The 17923-nt window shown below is 39.4% G+C and overlaps 1 protein-coding gene across 5 annotated transcripts in view; it reads right to left on the bottom strand.

The window, feature by feature from the left end:
- Positions 1-3941: 3941 nt before the first annotated feature.
- dbn1 (drebrin 1) overlaps positions 3942-17923 on the bottom strand; it is a 108947-nt gene continuing 94965 nt past the window's right edge. For 2 of the 5 annotated variants that reach the window (XM_027273445.1, XM_027273446.1), the window contains exons 8-15: positions 17285-17342; positions 15784-15840; positions 15271-15385; positions 12673-12801; positions 7961-8086; positions 7302-7789; positions 7117-7216; positions 3942-6754 (exon numbers count right to left, since the gene is read on the bottom strand). In XM_027273445.1, the coding sequence (XP_027129246.1) occupies positions 6699-6754; positions 7117-7216; positions 7302-7789; positions 7961-8086; positions 12673-12801; positions 15271-15385; positions 15784-15840; positions 17285-17342 (1129 nt within the window). In that variant the 3' untranslated portion in view covers positions 3942-6698. The remainder of the gene's footprint in view (positions 6755-7116; positions 7217-7301; positions 7790-7960; positions 8087-12672; positions 12802-15270; positions 15386-15783; positions 15841-17284; positions 17343-17923) is intronic. The other 3 variants (XM_027273447.1, XM_027273449.1, XM_027273448.1) reach the window with 3 other exon arrangements.

The raw sequence follows: 17923 nt of genomic DNA, 5'->3' as shown, positions 1-17923 counted from the left end.
CAGGTACCTGCTGCACTGAAACATAACACAGAAGTGAATAAACCAGGTGACCATCACACACCCCTCCAGAAGAATGGGGCCATGTCACATCATATCTCATTATCACGTGTTTGCATACAAGTAAGGTTTTCATAGAGGTCGTTCATCTGTCTACATGAGCAACTGGAGATAAACTGGTTCACAGTCAGAGTGAAATATGTATTTTGATGCTCAGATTTCCTGAATCTGTAAAATCAAGGTTGTCCTGACAGCGGTAGGAGTGAAGTGAAACCTGCTTTGAAGCAAATAGAATATTTACCATCTCTGCTGAGCAACAAGCTCAGAGCGTATACGTGACATGAATAGACTTAAATTTATGCAGTGTTTTGCCTTTTCTTTTTTCCTGGGAGTAAAAAAGATTGAGGTGTGAAGTGTTGTAGCTGACAAGGGGCATTTATTTTTTCAAAAAGGTCAGGACATTGATGACAAAATTATGAAGTTTCCTTGGCAGCAGTCCGACAGTTTGATACAGAGTGTGACTCCTTTCTGCTGGCACTTGATGACATTTCTCCACCCAAACACCGAATATTAAAAAAAAAAAAAAAAAAAAAAAAACACACACACACACACACACACACACACACACACACACACACACACACACACACACACACACACACACACACACACACACACACACACACACACACACACACACACACACACACACACACACACACACACACACACACACACACACAACAACCTTACACTGCTGAGATTTTTACAGTTGTCAAACCTGACTCAAGCCTTTAAATATCGAGCCTGGGATGGCATCAGTGAGAGTATGTGTTGCCTGGCAACCTACTCAGCCTTGTTTACATGTAGTAAAGAGAGAACATCAGCCCACCGCCTCGAATGCTCTGTCATTGCCAAGGCAACGGCATAGTATTGGCTGAGCATCGGCTCCGTTGTCCCCTGCTGATGTCCTCTGATTAGTCTGCCTGCCGGCAATCACATCATCCCACCGACCCCACCCACTGTTACATCACAGCGTCACAGCTGGAGGTGAGCTGTCAGCTAGAGGCGTTCCAGTGTCGTCACAAATCTTCACGTCACGACTGCTGCCAACATGCAGGTCCGTGGGATATCAGATAAACATGAGTCTGAATCAAGTTTTTTTACAAACAAAAGTTTAAGTTATGTAAGTTATGTTCAGTAGTTAAACAAATGTTTTCTTTTTATCATGGAGAGTCAAAAGTGTCACTTTTTCTAAAAGTTTTGTCTTAACTTTTAGTAAAGGTTGTGAATATTTCTTTCTCACTGCAGTTTTGCTGTAAAAACATCAGAGAAACGCACCTGTGAAGGTTCAGTCTCTTCGACAGTTAATTATGGAGAACAGCCTCCATTAAATTAATTCAGTGCCGCAGACATTTTTCCACTTTTCTCTCTGTTTATTTATTCCTGGAGACAGTTATTTCAGTCTAATCTGCAAAAGAAAAAAATAATTTAAATTTCTGTGTAATTTAGTCATGCAGTTTATCAGTGTTCTTAAATTGTCAGTGTGTTTTCAAAGCAATTCAGTGTGGGCAGCGAGAAGGAAATTTAAAGTTTTGTAATGCTACAAAGCCCCTAAAGGGACATGAAGATGAAAATAAATGCTTTTGTGTTCAAGTAAAGGTCTTAGACAAAAATAACAGCAGTACTTCCGCATGTCATGAAAGAGGCAAGTGGTGGAGGCAAACTTGCTCTTGTTTTAGGGAGTGCTAGGTGGAAAGTTTGTTATCATATTGGGCTTGACAGGGACAGAAGTTGTTTTTGTTTTTTTTTTCGGAGTGATGGGGAGAAATTGCCTTTGTTTTAGGGGGTGGTGGGAGTAAGGTTAGTACTTGTTTTAGGGGGTGATGGGGTTTCAAGTTAATCATTTAGGGAGTCATGGCCATTACATAGCAAATAGTTGTTTGCTGCTATATAAATGTTCTAAATCTCATATCCTTTATTGTGAAACAAATGTAGTCCAGTCAGAAATCGGCAGGTCAATTCACAGAAATGGTGTTTTTCTACAGTCGTGTTTGTCCTGTCCTTCTCTGAAGATGCTCTGAGGGAAACAAGGTCGGAGAAAATCTGCAGCATCTCACGCCTGGATTCAGAGTCACTTTTACATAGTTTAATCAGAGCTTTCCACTGATTAATCAGTGATTAGAGGAGGGTGCTCACCAAATGGCCGAATCAATTGATTAGACAACCTTTGGAGTATTCCCATCTGTCAGCCTCATTACAGTTAACCCACCTGTCTTCCTTCTCAACCTTTTTTCCCCTCCTTTCAAAAATCAGTTTACATGCATTATTAAAGGCTAAAAAAAAATTGAAGAACCCCCCCCCCCAAAATAAATAAATAAATAAATCTGAACAACGTGCTCATGCCTAAAATCTTTAAGGTCCTTTTTTATAGAAATTCAAATTCTTGCACGATGTAACTTCATTCAGTTGAAGAAACTTTGACCACAAAATGTAAAATCAGAAAAATGTGACCGTAAAGACAGTTTAAAGAGCTGCACCTCTGAATCAGGCAGCTGAATGACAAATAAAAATCATCATTTAATTGACTTCAAGGTTGTTGCCATGGTGAAAACACAAATGAGTTAAACTGAGAGATGAGCTACATGAAACTCCATCCATCCATTTTCCGTAACCACTTATCTTCATCAGGGAGGCTAGAGCTGATCCCAGCTGACACTGAGCGTAAGGCAGAGTACATCCTGGACAAGTTGCCAACTCATCACAGGGCACACAGCGACAAACAACCATTCACACCTATGGACAATTTAGAGTCACCAATTAACCTGTATGTCTTTGGACTGTGGGGGGGAAGCTGGAGTACCCGAAGAGAACCCACAATGACACAGGGAGAACATGCAAACTCCACACAGAAAGGTCTGCCATCTGGGGGTTTGAACCAGGAACCTCCTTGCTGTGAGGCGACAGTACAAACCACTGCTTATCTGCTTCCATAGTTTCCCCTTTGTCTGGTTGGAATCCTTGACAGGTAGACAGTCTGAAGTCACATTTGTGACACCAAAAGAAACCCACCGTCAGCATGAGAAAAAATAAATCCTCTCAGACAGAGACAGTTCAGGTAGTCCAGCAGTGAAAAGAAAATACTGTGGGGCCATCTAGTGGTATAGGTGTGAACTACAAGATCAAGTCAAATTTGACAAGTGCTGCTGAGGTCGTCACTGGTTCGATTTATTCCTCTGACCATGTTGGATTGATTTCCTGACCCCTGCTGTGCTTTTAGTCCAGATACAGACTTTGTAATCAGCTGGAGAAAAAGAAGAAACTTCTAAAGTGTGATGAGAAAAAATTCGTTTTTTTGCCCCTCAGACTACACACAATTTTTTGACATGATATGTTTGGGCTCTTTTTATACAATTCTCTGTATGTAATATGTATTTGCACCAATAAAACAAAACTGCATGTTTCAGAGTGGCCTTTTATTGTGGCCAGCCATAAGGCACACCTGTGCAATAATCATGCTGTCTAATCAGCATCTTGATATGCCACACCTGTGAGGTGGAATGGATTATCTCGGCAAAAGAGAAGCGCTCACTATCACAGATTTATGAACAATATATGAGAGAAATGGTTATTGTGTGTATATAGAAAACGTTTTAGATCTTCATCTCATGAAAAATGAGAGCAAAAACAAAAGGTGTTGCGTTTATATATTTTTTAAATTGCCTGAGACCATTTTATTGATTTTTTTGACGTGAGCGCGTCCTCTCCGTGTCCCTGTATCTTTCAGGATTCAGAGGTATAAACCGGGATTAGTTGGTACGTGAATGAGTGTAACCAAATAAAGCTGAACACACACATACACAGTATCCAGGTGCTACACGCACACACACACACACACACACACACACACACACACACACACACACACACACAGAGAAGTGTTATTATTGCCTAGGAGTTTTTATTTTCTACAGGAATTTACAGCAAAAAAAGACTAACACTGTTGTTGCTAATATTCAAAAAGGTCCTGAAAATCCATTCTAGCACACTTTTTGACAGGTATTAAAAACACACACACCTCCTGTCTCAGCCCGCCCCACCTCTTACTCCAGTTTCCAGGGCAACTAAATATCACATCAATAAAAAAAATGTTTTTTTTTGCATTGGCACAGAACAAAAGCAGTCGGGCAGCAGACATGGTCACTGTTTGTTGTGAACTGCGTGGAGAACCAGAAAGGTTTTTATATATTTACCCACAAATGCTGAAAATGTTCATGTATCTGAGCATGTTGTCTTCAGCTCAGTGTCCTCTAGATCTCTTCATTTCTCATTAATAAACCAAAAAACAAAAACTAGACAATAACTAAAACTGATTCATGATGACAAAAACTAGTCAAGGTTTTCAGTGCGTAAGAAGGAAAAATGTCTGACAAGTTCAAAACTCAAGCAAGACTTGTAGTATGTAGAACAACTTTATTGTTAGAACAACACGTTTTGGTTTGTATCCTTCAGGGTCATTAAAGGTGTTTTCATTAAAATCCCATGATGTTTCTGTCATATATTGGTCATCTGAATTGTTTTAGCTTCAGTCAATTGAATCTATAGTAAACTTAGTTCACTATAATTGGTTTAAGGGTTTAGTTTAAGTGTAACTCTTTACTTAAACATTTTTTCTCAAAGTCATTTTATACTCCTGGAGGAAACGTCTGTTATGATTAATAAGCCTAGTTTGTGATCCTACCAATCTGAAATGCGTTGCCAAAATCTGTCATGAATGACTTAAAACAAGACGCAAATGTTAGGGAGGGATGAATTGTGAATCTCTTTGAGTAGTTGTTAGTTCTCTAAACTTGAAATACAAAACAAGTTAAACTTTTTCAATAGAAAAAATCTGCATCAATCTGCACAGAGCAGATCGATCTGAAACAGCATACAGAATCTGGTCAATTTTAGACTTAACTATTGAACTATCTAGCCTACTAACTCGTGGTAGAACAGCATAAACAAGGTAAAAATTACCAAATCTGAAACACTCTTGGTGGAGTTTGAAGCCTCATAGAAAACTAACCAAAACACAGAGCCAAGCCCGGTGGGATCAAGGGGTTAGATTGCAAACTTGTCTTGTAAATAGCAACAGATGTTTCCTCGAGATTGATGAGTTTGGAAGAATGAGTTCAGGTTTCACAATTTAAACTCATTACAGTTTATTCAACTACAACTGGACTATATCTAAAACAATTCAATTGACTAAAGCATGATTCAATCAAAATTTGCTTTCGAAATGAACACTGATACCTTCACACTGCAGAATTAACAAATGCTTCAAACTTTGAGTTTAGTTTCACTGCTGCTTAGATTAGTTATGAGGTTTGTTTCTGTTTCCTTCTACAGTTTTCTGACTTAATATTGTGCAGACTGTGTGAAGCTCATCTATAATTAAAACTGACCATCATATCAGCACTAATGTGATAAATCATGAACATCTGGTTCTCCATGCAGATCATAACACAGACATAAAAAATAAGATTTGCAAGCATCGTGTGGCCAAAGTTTCATCCCAACTTCCCTCTGTCATCCAGGATCTAATTGCCAGAAATAAACATTCAAATATTTTTCATTGTTTTAAAACCTCTGCGGCTCTGAAGAGGACCTGTGCCGACTGCTGTCCAAAAAATTGTGGGAAATTTCCGTAGAATAAGAATCATACAAAGGATGCATTGTTTGTTTTTTCTACTGTGCACAAGCTGAAGGAGGCTTCATGTTCATTACCACAAAGCCAAACTCTCCTAAAAAACTGTTAACACTTGGAAAAATATCTACAGTATATTCATCTAGATTAGATGCAAAGAAATACTTTAGTTTTTTTGCTTGTGTAAATATATAAGTCGGGGTAAAAAAAACAATGAGGGGAGGGCTGATTGAGAAGATGCAGTTCATCCACAAGGAGGCAGAATAAATAATAAAAGTGCACTGAAAAAAGGAACCAGATTTACAAGCCATTTAATCTTGAATTCAGCCTTTAAATCATACAAAAGGGGTGAAAAAGGAGCCACAATTTGAGTTATTTCATCTTGAGAGATTCCTTACTGAGGGTTAAATACAAGATTAACTGACTTGCAGAGGTGAATTTTTTGGGAGGAAGGCAGAAGGAAGGAGGTGAAAAAAAGGTAAGAAAAGAAACAGAGAGCGAAGATATACATGGCGGCTGTAATGATCCACTGTATTAGTTTTATAGGGTGTTATTAAAGCACTACAGACGATGTGTGTTGGCTGCCTGCCTCACACGGGCAGGGGGCTTCATCATCTCTAAAATGAGGCAGTGCGCTACGTTAATGTGTAATAAATGGTTTACACAAACAAAGTCACCCGCCCCCAGCTAATACATCTGCATAGCAAAACAAAAGAAAAAAAGAAAAAACAAATAAATAAAAATAACAAACACACAGAAAATAAGTGAGCCTTCAAACCATCTTTAACGAGAACTCAAACCCTTTTTTCAGTGGCTACTGTTTTCGTTTCCTCTAAAAGATAATACAGAAGTAGTTTTGATGCAAGATTTGTTATTATTATTACTTTTTTTTTGTTTGTTTGTGATTCGTTTTTTTTAGAAAAAAGATCTGTTTCTTCATGAAGCGCACTTCCTACTTCCTCTTGGTCCAGGGGAGGAGGATGGGGGATGGGAGTGGCGTCTGATAGGCCGGTTAGTCGTCTTCGTCATCGACCACGGGGTCCGTGTCCCAGCACGTGATGTCAATCTCTGAACACACAAACATGTTTACTGAGTTATTTTATTCAATATAGATGTATCTGTTATTTTGTTTGATATGAATGGGGTGGACAAAATAATGCAAATGCCCTCCAATATGGCCACCAAATGGTGATATGTCACCTAATAATCCTCCATAGTAGTGGTTTTCACCCTTTTCTATTATTAAGTAAACTATGTAGTCTTACTGTTATAGTACGTTACAACCACTGTGGAGTTTTGGCAACCCCTAGTGGTGGTCCGAATGCCCAGGTTGGGAACCAGTGCCTTATAATGTAACGTCTGAACATCCTACATTAAGAAATCCTAAATTAAAAATCTTGTTCAGGAATTGACAGTAATTTTCTTCTCACCTGGTGGTTTGTTGTAAAAGACCGGTGTAGGTTTGGCTGAGGACTCCTCTGATTGGCCAAATTCTTCCTCCTGTGACTGGCTGAAGTAGCCCTCACTCGCCTGTAAGAATAAAAATAACTATTATTCAACAAACAGACAGAAAACCTCTTTTTGAATCCATAGCAGTGGCATTAACCCATCTGACCTGAGTCCCTTCTTTCAGCAGCGTCTCCCCATTGGTCATCAGTAGCTGTCCATCATCCAGCTCCTGCCTTTCCCCGGATGCATGCTGCAGTGCATGTTGGTAGCTGAGGGTCATCTGGTCAGAGGCTGTCACATCCACCAGACTGGAGGGGTCGTCCTCGGCGCCGGTGCCCGAGCAGAAGGTCCCGTCCATCATCTCATCGAAGCTGAGGAGAGGCTGAGGCTTGCTGCTGGCGGCGGCGGTGCTGGGTGGGAGGTTATCGTGAAGGACATCACCCATCAGGTCCACCAGATTGGAGGACTGGGAGGTCTGGGAAGAGTTTGGAGGAGGGCCGGAGCTGCTATCCCACAGGTTGACCAGGCTGTCTGTCCCGGACTCCCACACAGAGAAGTTGGAGGAGTCGCGGGCCTGCGGGGCGACACTCTGCACGGGTTTGGTGGGTGTTGACTCCTGGACTGGCGGTTTTTGCTCCTCTTTTGGCACCGAATCTGAAAAAACAAGCAAAACACCAATTTAACAATATAAAAAAAACAAATAATTTGTCTTAATTCACCAGATAATTTGCTGATTTACAGAAACAATATGTCAACATCTACGCTAACTGTGCTAAATTTGGTTGAAGGTGACATCTATCTATTTGATATTACTTTTACTCTTACCCCACTCGTCTCTGCAGTCCTCCTCATCCTTGCTGAAGTCCTCTTTGATGGGTGTAGTGACTATTTTAGGAATGGGTGACACGGCAGCCATGTTGCGCTCTGTTCTCCCTTCGTCGTCATTGTCATCTACAGGGAAACAATGGCACAACATAATAAAGGTAGGCAAAGGTACAGAGTAAAAGTCTTCACCAAAATCCCCCTAGAACATCAAATTTATACTCATAAACCAGATGTGTTGAGTTAACACAAAGTTGTTGCTTGAATGTAATGTTACAACTATAATAATGAACGTAAATCTGCTATTACGACTCAAGTTAAGTGGTTTTCTGATTTTCTAACCTTCACAGTCACATCCTGTGTTACTTCAACACACAAAATCACAGAAATCACATCACTTTTCCTCTCAGAGGACCAGCAAACAGACAGATACAGTCAACAAGTCTTTTTTCAGACTGCTGTACTTCCACATCTCAAATACTGTTGAGCAATTCAAAGGGTCCTGTGGATGGGACTAAAGTTGGAAAGTGAAGGGGTAGGGGTAAAGTTGTGTCAGACAGACTCCTTAATCGCATTAAAAGTTTTATTTTGATGGACATTTAATCTGTGGTAGATGAGAAATTGTAGAGCAAAGTGGACACTATTCAAACTTTAATCTTTATTTTTAGCCATGGAAGCAGCTTGGCCGTGGTCCAGACTGAAATATCTCGACAACCACCAGATGGATTAGGGTAGGATGCATACTAACAATGTTGATAATCCCCTAACTTTCCATCCAGTGCCACCAGCAGGTATGTTTTTTCATGTATCCAGTTAAATATTTAATGTACTGCAAGATGCATTGGCACAAATGTTGGTTCAGACATTCCTTGTTCCCAGAAGATGTATCCTAATTACTTTGGTGACCCTCTGACATTTCTTGTAAGGGCCACCATGAGGTTCACACTTAGGGTCTTACAGTAAGTAATATGTCTCAGCAACTATTGGACAAATTGCCATGACCTTTTCATCAAGTCAAAGCTCTCCTTTGTGGTTTATGACCAAATATCTGCAAAACTAATTCACCAACCTCAGCTTTACTTTATGTTTAGGGCTAATTTGCAAGTTTAAACATGCTGACATGTTAGCATTTAACACAAAATACTACCTCACAGAGCCACTAGCATAGATGTCTTATCAGGTTCGACTGGAATTTGTTTGAATATCATGAGACAGTGCCTGTAAATCAATGTCTCATGTCAAACATGTGAGACTTGGCAACCCAGTCTCTGAATTGTTAGATATTGTATTGAACATTGGACATGGACATCAATTCTGCTAAACAGGAGAGTAACATATTCCAACAATGATCCCAGGCAATTTGTCACCAAAACCAAAAAGACACAATCGCTAAAATCCAGCAAGTCATCAGATATCCTCTGAACATTCATTAATATGCCATCAATGTATACGCACACATTGTGGGTGATTCCAAGTCACAACACCAACACGACATCCAGAATTACAACTCATTATGACAATTATCAACACAGGATCAGTCACAGTCAAGAGAATCACTTGCACAATGATTTATCTCAGATGTTGGATGATTTCATGCTCATTGAAGACGTCAGATGTCCCAAGATTTCCCAGAGGGCACAAACATAATAAACCACAGATGAAGAACAACAGAGTCACTTTGACAGGAAATAAATGGCAGACTGAGACGTGTGACCCTGTTAAAATGACAAATCACATCCAGCTCTGCGGGGTCTTGCATGGGTGGGTTCTCCAATTCACTTGGTGGTCAAAAACCTCTGATAATGGAAACCAGGTTAGAAGATTGTCAGCGCCATTTTTACATTAAAATAACATTTGAATTTGTTGCTTGTTGTCAGGGATGAACTGGTTGTTTGCCCACCCATTACTGCACCAGACACTCACTGCAGATCATAAAGGTGGTTTGCATGATTTTGCCCAACAACTAGATTATTGCTGACCATTCTCCAAAGCATTTCATGACTTTAAAGATTCACACAAAAACAGTAATTGTCTTCCTTTAGTGCTATCTAGCCAGCCAAATAGTTTGGCTGTTGTTTTATTCAGGTTTTGGGATATCTCGAGATTCCTGCCCCCCACCCCAGCTTTATGGCTCTGATTCTGAACCCTGGACAGTTGGATCGAAAAAAGGTTTGTGTCATCTGCTGGACCTTTGCTGGAAAATGAGCACAGAGCTCTGGGTGCAGGTGACATGAATATGGACATTAGGTGGCAGCAGGTTTAGCAGCAGGCGTCTCTCTGCCCAGCAACACATTCCAGCTCCTCCAGGGGGATCCCAAGACGTTTCTAGGCTAGATAGGCTATATAGTCCCTCCAGTGTGTTCTGGGTCTGCCCTGGGGTTTCCTTCCAGTTGGACATGCCCAGAACACTCCAAAGGGAGGCACCCAGCTCTACTCTAAGTTCCTAATACTATGTCTAAGGTTGAGCCCAGCCACTCAGCAAAGGAAGCTCATTTCAGCTCCTTTAATCCATAATCTAACTGTGATAACTGCTCATGACTGTAGGTGAGGGTTGGAACGTAGTGGACGGACTTGAAAATCGAGAGTTTTGCCTTCCAGCAGTTGAATAAGTTTTCCTTTTAAGTCAGTTTTAAAAGATTGTGAAAATTACATTCCTTCACTGTTGTATTAGTGTGGAGACAGATATCTCAAAGCCTGGACAAATAGCACCAAAACTATCTGCATGGATAAATACCACAAATATCAGCCCTTCAAAATAACAAACATAGTTGACTTGATGTTTTATTAAAGTTCATATTTTTGATGATTCAGGGCGACAAACATTTACAACTTTACAGCAAGTCTTGGATGTCTGAGTTTTCTTAAAGAAGGGGAATCTTCAAAAACAAGGCATGCTCTGGATATTGGTGGGCAGTAACTTCAGATGTTTGTTTTGGTCTTTAAACAGAACTAGATCAACTCCACAGTGGTCGAAGGGCAAATGTCCATGTTCAGTCAAAGGCCAACATACAGCGGTGGCGACTGACGGACGGTTCGACGACGTCACATACACACACACAAAAAACAAAAACACTCACAGGTTGGTCAGTCGGTCAGGATTAAAAGCAGCAGGAGGAGTGTGTTTGAGTGTGTATGTGCAGGGAGGTGATTCAGTCCAGGATCAGAGGCAAGAGGTTGAGGATCAGAAGAGGAGGGAGGTGAAAGAAAACCAGTGAGATTCTGGAGTTAAAATTAACAGTCTGTTAATCCCTGCGAGAAGTAAAGTTGCTGCTAATTCAAACCATAAAACATCATAAAAAAACAAACATTTACAAAAATAATTGAACATCAGCAGCGGACTGGACGACATCTAAAGGATGAAGACTGAGGGCACGACAGACATCACACAAACCGACAAACAGCTTTATGGTTTACAGCCATAAAGGACATTTTATCATCTAGCAGTTAGTAAAATGCGAGTGTGTGTGTTAGCCTTTTAGCTTTAAACTAAAAAGGAAGGTGAGCTATGAAACAGGTTTGATCATAACTAATGTATTTGTTTTTAATGTTTTATAGGGAGAACACAGCAACATCCATGCTAACGTAAATGTATTAAATACATGAAGGCCAGACTGAGTTGCCTTTTCTGACTTTACAGTATATTTAAGTGCTGTTGCTCTTTTTATTGTTTGATAAAATTGAAAGCAACTAATAAATGCTATGTATGTTTTACATATTGAATTTATTGTCAACAAAATCCAATGATGGGATTTGCTGACAAAGAGAAAGATTTTTTTTTTTAATTAAATTTTTTTGGCCTATTGAAGCTTTTTTTTTTTTTTTTAATACAGACAGCTGAAGAGTGACAGGAATGTGGGAAAAGAGAGATGTGGAATGACATGCGGGAAAGAGCCAGAGGCCAGATTTGAACCTTGGCCTTCCGCAGCAAGGACTGAACCTCTGTACATGGGGCAGCTGCTCTACCAACTGAGCAAAACCCCCCCTAGAAAAACAAGATTTTTAGAATTTTAAATATGAGATACTTTAAATGATAACGTAAAGAAGACTGGGGTATTGTAAAAGTTGTCAAGGACGGAGGGGGTAGGGTTGTGGGGTAGGTTTGGCAGGAGGTGGTGAGGTGATTTTGAGGGGTTGGTGCGCAGATGTGTGGTTTGTGAAAGTGCGTATTTGCTAAGTGGATTATGCAAATGAAAGATGAATGAAAATACATGTGGACTCATCTATTCACTGCCGTCTTTTCATCAGTTAGCACTGTCAAAACACTGTTAACTGTGTTAAACATCAAATCCTGCTTTCTTGGAAAAGAAGACTTATTCTGTTTGCAGGAACAATGGCCCTCATGTTTGACCATTTTATATGTTCTTACCCTAAATCTTTTTTAAACCAACTTTTCTTGAGAGGTTTCCTCGTACAAGTGTCCCACTTTTGTACTTTGTACTTTGTGCTTGTACACATGTAGAATAACAACTACCTATAACAAGATTACTTGTATTTTATGTCCTGAACATGATCATAACCAGAATAAGACCAAACTGAGATATCAGTGTGCACGCCCACATTTTGAATTCACATGCAGTTTCATCCTCTTTCATCTTTGTTATTTCAGCTTCCATATTTATGGAGTGGTTTCATGTCTGGGGAGAGATGTTCAACCAAGCTGCTGGTGTCCATTGGTCTTCTTCTTCTGCTGTTTATCGGTTATGTGCTGTACCTACCGGCTGCAGCGATGGGCTGCGTCCGTGCGTGTGGTGGGGTGCGGAGGGGCGACGCGCCCCGAGGTGGGGGAGTCGGACTGGGGCTGCTGGGACTGTGCTGCTGCCTCAAGAACGGGCTGTCCAAACGGCCTGGCGGTCGGGGGACGACAAACAGCCACACGCAGCCGAAACACAAAGATTCAAACCCACAAAAAACATACAACAAAAAACACGAAGCGACGCACCAGAACAGAGAGATGTGGGAAAGGTGGACGAGGCAGAAAGACAAGACAAAAAGCAAGAGAGTAGAAGGAAGACAGTAGAGGTCAGAGTCAAGATACAAGAAGTTCAGTCCCAGAGGGAAAGGATTGTGGAAACCCATGAAGAAGAAAGAGACACGTGGAGGAGGGAAAAAAAGAAGTTGTTCCCACAAAATGGAGGACAAAGAGCAGAGGAGTGGGTGAATAAATAAATGAAGAGGAAAAGAAATAAGAAGGAATTGAGGATGACGAACACAAATCAAATGAGTGCAGAGGTGTCAGAAGACACCCCGCAATGAAGGAATAAGAAAGAGAGAGAAAGAAAGAAAAGTGGTTAGTGTGGTTTTAAACACACTGACTGACAGCATGCAGTAAGGCTGAAATGAAAAGCCAACACAGCCTTTTAAATCTTCACTTCATATTTCTGTTCCTTTGAGCAAATGAATTCCAAACATGGAAAACATTTTCTGAAAATTGAATTTTAGTGTTCAGACGACATGAATCTCTTGTTTCTTTGCTTGTTAAAAGTTTCATATGTAAGATTCTGAAGCATTTATGTAATACGTATTACTCTTTAATGACTATTTGTGGACAGGTTGTAATGCAACTTAAAAATGTGCATCTGTCAACTGATTTTTATTTAAAGGCTTCGGCTGCGACGTTTATGTTTAAGTGCCTTCTCTCTCTGTTTTCCTACACTTTGCTTCACTAGCTAACGCTAACTTAGAAATGGAGTCTAACGTCAAGAAACGACTGCCGCCTTCCATTGCCTCTTCCCTACAGTCAATAGTAATACACAAGCTAATGTTAGCTCAGCAATGGAGTCTTCTTTAATGACAATTGTGGACAGGTTCTAACGTAACTTAAAAAATGTGTGTCTGCGGACTGATTTTTACGTGAAAGCTTCGTGACAGATTTTCCGTGAAAATCCAAGGATGTGACGTTTATGTTCCCGAGTGCCTTCTCTCTCTGCTTACCTGCAATGTCAACAGTGTGCTACAATAGCTTAGAAATGGAGTCCACTAACGTCAAGGAATGACTGGCACCAACTACAACGCAGAGCCCAACATGCAAAATTTGTGAAATATATTGTGATACTGTACTTTTAGCTGGCTTATGGTAGCTTGCTTGTTAATGTGGACGAATTACGGACAACCAGGGCTGAGCTCGCTGGTAAACAGGCTGGATGTTACTACTAGGTTACTTTATCAGCTGGCAAGGCGGTCGGATATGTGCAGCTTCACTAGCTCACTTGCTTGCTATTGTGTTCAGCAAAAATCTGAGTGGATATGTTGTTTATAGCTTGCAGAATGAGTTCATCAGCTAATGTAATCCATGATTCTAATTTGTTAAGACAAACTATGTTAGGTTTCAGCTTAGTTTCGGGCCAACTAGCCAAAGGATGTCTGGAAGGACATCTGGAGGATTTTAGTGAAAAAATTATCACGAAACTGTAAAAAGTAAAAGTGGAGCGACAAATATATGAGTTGGGGTCATGGTCCACCTGTCCCCAGTGGAAACTACACCCACTAAGATTAGGAGTCTGTAACGTAAACACTGCAGAGGAACAATGTGCAGCAATGAAATACACACATTAAAATGAAAACAACATAAAAAAGCAAGGCTCAACGGCAGATCCAACGGTAATAGAGGAGCCTTTACAGCGAGGACTTGGTGATTAATTCTCTGTCAAGCACCTGATAAATTTCTAAATATTAAACATTTAAGTTCTGGTTCTTCTCATAATGTTTCAGAAGTCGTGAAGCCTCACATCCACTCAAAGCTTTCTCCAACCCCCATCCTCCACTCCTGGAGACTCCTTCAGGGGCTTCATCTTTCCATCACACCAAACCAGGACAGGAAACTGAAGCTTTCTGCACATTTACTCAGATACTGTATGTAAGTACAGTTAAGTACAGAAACTTGTACTTCAACTGATTATTTCTATCTTCATATTTACACTCAACAAAAATCTAGACATTTTGTCATTGTTCATTTTTCACGCGTTGAAGTCAAAGATATAAGAAAGTTTTGGCACACAAAAGGTTAATTTAGTAAAGTAAAGTAAAGTAAAAAGCAGTGTAGTGAGCACTTCTTCCTTGCCAGATAATCCATCCACTTGACAGCCAATCGGGTTATCACTTCGCCCTCCTGAGAAAAGCACTATGTGAAATATCCATAGTTCAGTGCCTTTTAAGATTTAACTGCACATTTTACACTATGGATGGAAAAACGAACAAAGTTCCTACTTCTAAGCTGACGGTCATTGTTTTATATGTACATATACTGTATATATGCACAGTATATATTTCCAGTTCTACATGAGAATAAACTGTCAGGTGAGTTTTAAAGTGTTTACCGGTCCTGTGGACGGAGACAGGCGAGGTGTCAACACTGATGGTCATGGCTCTCTCCTTCTGCTTGAAAAACTCTCGCGGGTTTCCTGACCGCTGAGCAATGATGGCCTTCGCCTCCTGGAAACAGACAAACATTAAACCAGGATAGTTCAGTATTTTCATTCAAAATAGATTTTTTTTTATCCTTTATAAGCACTGCTAGCAGTTTGGTATGAGGAAATAGTTCTTGGAACTTTACTCTTTTATGTGTTTACTTTTATTCTTTAGCTGTCCAGACAAAGTCATCATTCATCTGTTCTGTTTGATTAGTTCTCAGTCCTTTGTTTTTGTAATGATCAGATTTATCTAATACAACAGATTTTGCCTCAAAGGAATGTGGTTTTGGATGACTAATAAAAGATTCTAGGTAAGAAGCCATTCTCATATTTATTTGCTTTTACTTCTCCTTGATGAAGCAGATTTTTCATTTTCTTTCCATCTTGTTTGAAGTTGCTATTATTGTCTGTCAAACTCACCTCCACCTCAGACTCTTTCTTGTCCAGGTTGAGGTCCTCGAGGCTCGCCTCTGTAGCCTGCAGAGAAGAAGAATAAGAAATAATAATGAAAATATAATTTGGATGCTTTAAAACAAATCATATGGATTTTACAGGAATGTTTTCAAAGTCCAGACTCTCTGAAGGGAATTATTACATGAAGCTACCAGCGAGGGGCGACAGAGACTGAGGTTATTTTAATCTCCAGACATCACATACAGGAGCAAAGGTCAACACCACAGAAGAAATAAAGTGTTTACTGACCACACAAAGCGGTATAATAATATAAAAGTATATAAATATGTATCATTGTTGTATACAGGTGTATAAAAAGGTACACAATAGATGTAAAAACATGTATAAAAGGTCTATAATGGGTGTGTATATATATATATACGCCCATAATATATGACATAAAACGTGAATAAAGATAATAGATCTATTAAGGTATATAAAGGTCTAGAATGGATGTATAAAGGTGTATAATACATCTATTATATACATACACACACACATATATATATATATATAATTCACATATAAATGTGTATAATAGGCATATAAAAACATATAAGCATAAAATATCTATAATAGGTATATAAAGGTGTATAAAGGTCTATAAAAGATGTTTAAAGGTCTATAATGGTTATACAAAGGTGAACAAAGTTGTACAAAGTTGTATAATATGTATATAATAGATGTATAATACATGTATAATATAATTTAGACACTTTGCTCTCATGCTGCAGTTCCTCTTGAAAGGATTATAGTTCCTCTGGGTATTATTCGGGGAAGCAGTTATTGACAAGCCGCTGCTTTCTTTTTCTTTCTTCACTTTCATCAGTAACAAACGATGCCTAAAGAGCCTCGAGCAACACAATATGAGTGCTGTGTATGAACTCAACATGAGGACAGAGTTTAAGAGGTTCACAAGATTAGCTGAAACATCATAGCTGTGTTACGGCGCAGCAGGCAGCTGATTGCAAGATGTTCTAATAGTTTTATGTCGGCTTGAGTAAATAAGACACACACACACACAGACTGGATGGACTAAATAAACTGTCTCTGCCCGACATTACATTTTTGTAAAGTACACACAGCGTATAATCACTCCCTTCAAAGACAAACCCTGCTGTCACACAAATTGATTTAAATTTTGAGACCTTGGCACAATAAGTTAAAAAATATTTATAAGAACACGTTCAAGACACCTGAACAACACTTCTAACACAGAGAACTGAGTGTTTCACTTCACTTGCGTGCTGGTGAACACTGTTTTGGATACTGCAATGAATAATTAATGAACATAATTATATTATTATACCGTATATATATATATATCTTAGAATATTTATACTTCTTACTGTTTATTTATTACCACTTTAATACATGCACATTACTCTTCATTTTACTGCTCTTTGGACAGCTGGTTAGATACTAAACTGGATTTCTATTATTAAAAAAACAAAACACAGAGACTTACGATGCCAGTCTGATTCTGCAACCTTTCTCTGGCCTCTTCCTCCTCCTGCAGCTTCTTCCTGTTTTCACACACATTAGATGATATTTTAGACCCTTGAAACTTGGAAAATACCTGAAATTTTCCAAATCATAAGTGTATAAAGGATAGAAAAGATGTGTCATATCATCAAAAAATGAAATGGTTGTGAATCACAGTCCCATTTTAAGCTGTCTATGGTTCTTCAATGTTATCTGATAATATGTGCGTGTTTGGTCACAGTGCACTGATCTGATATTCGCCATGTCTGACCTTTTGCAGACTCAGTCATTGGTTCTTGTTCATTTATGAAGCCATTCATTTGCATTTTTATTTGCACTTTGATTGTACAGAGATCTGTCTGTGCTTAATGCTTGAGGTCACAAGTTATGGTGTTGTTGTCAGTTCGTGGACAGAACTGAAACTGAGAATTGGTTTCACTGCCTGATTTTAAAGATATTTTAAGTATCAATCCATGTTTGAGTTTAGTAAAATAAACTTTGATTGAATGTTAAACTCATTAAACTTAAAATTAAAAAAACGTGACTGTAAGTTCCCTGAATATGCAGCTCATTTGTCACTGTAGATGTAATTAGACCCATGTGCCAAACAGCACGCTCACCA

The sequence above is a fragment of the Larimichthys crocea genome, chromosome XXII (assembly GCF_000972845.2).
Source record: "Larimichthys crocea isolate SSNF chromosome XXII, L_crocea_2.0, whole genome shotgun sequence".
NCBI classification, from domain to species: Eukaryota; Metazoa; Chordata; class Actinopteri; family Sciaenidae; genus Larimichthys; species Larimichthys crocea.
The sequence above is the reverse complement of the archived record's forward strand: the minus strand, read 5'-3'. Positions and strand labels throughout refer to the sequence as shown.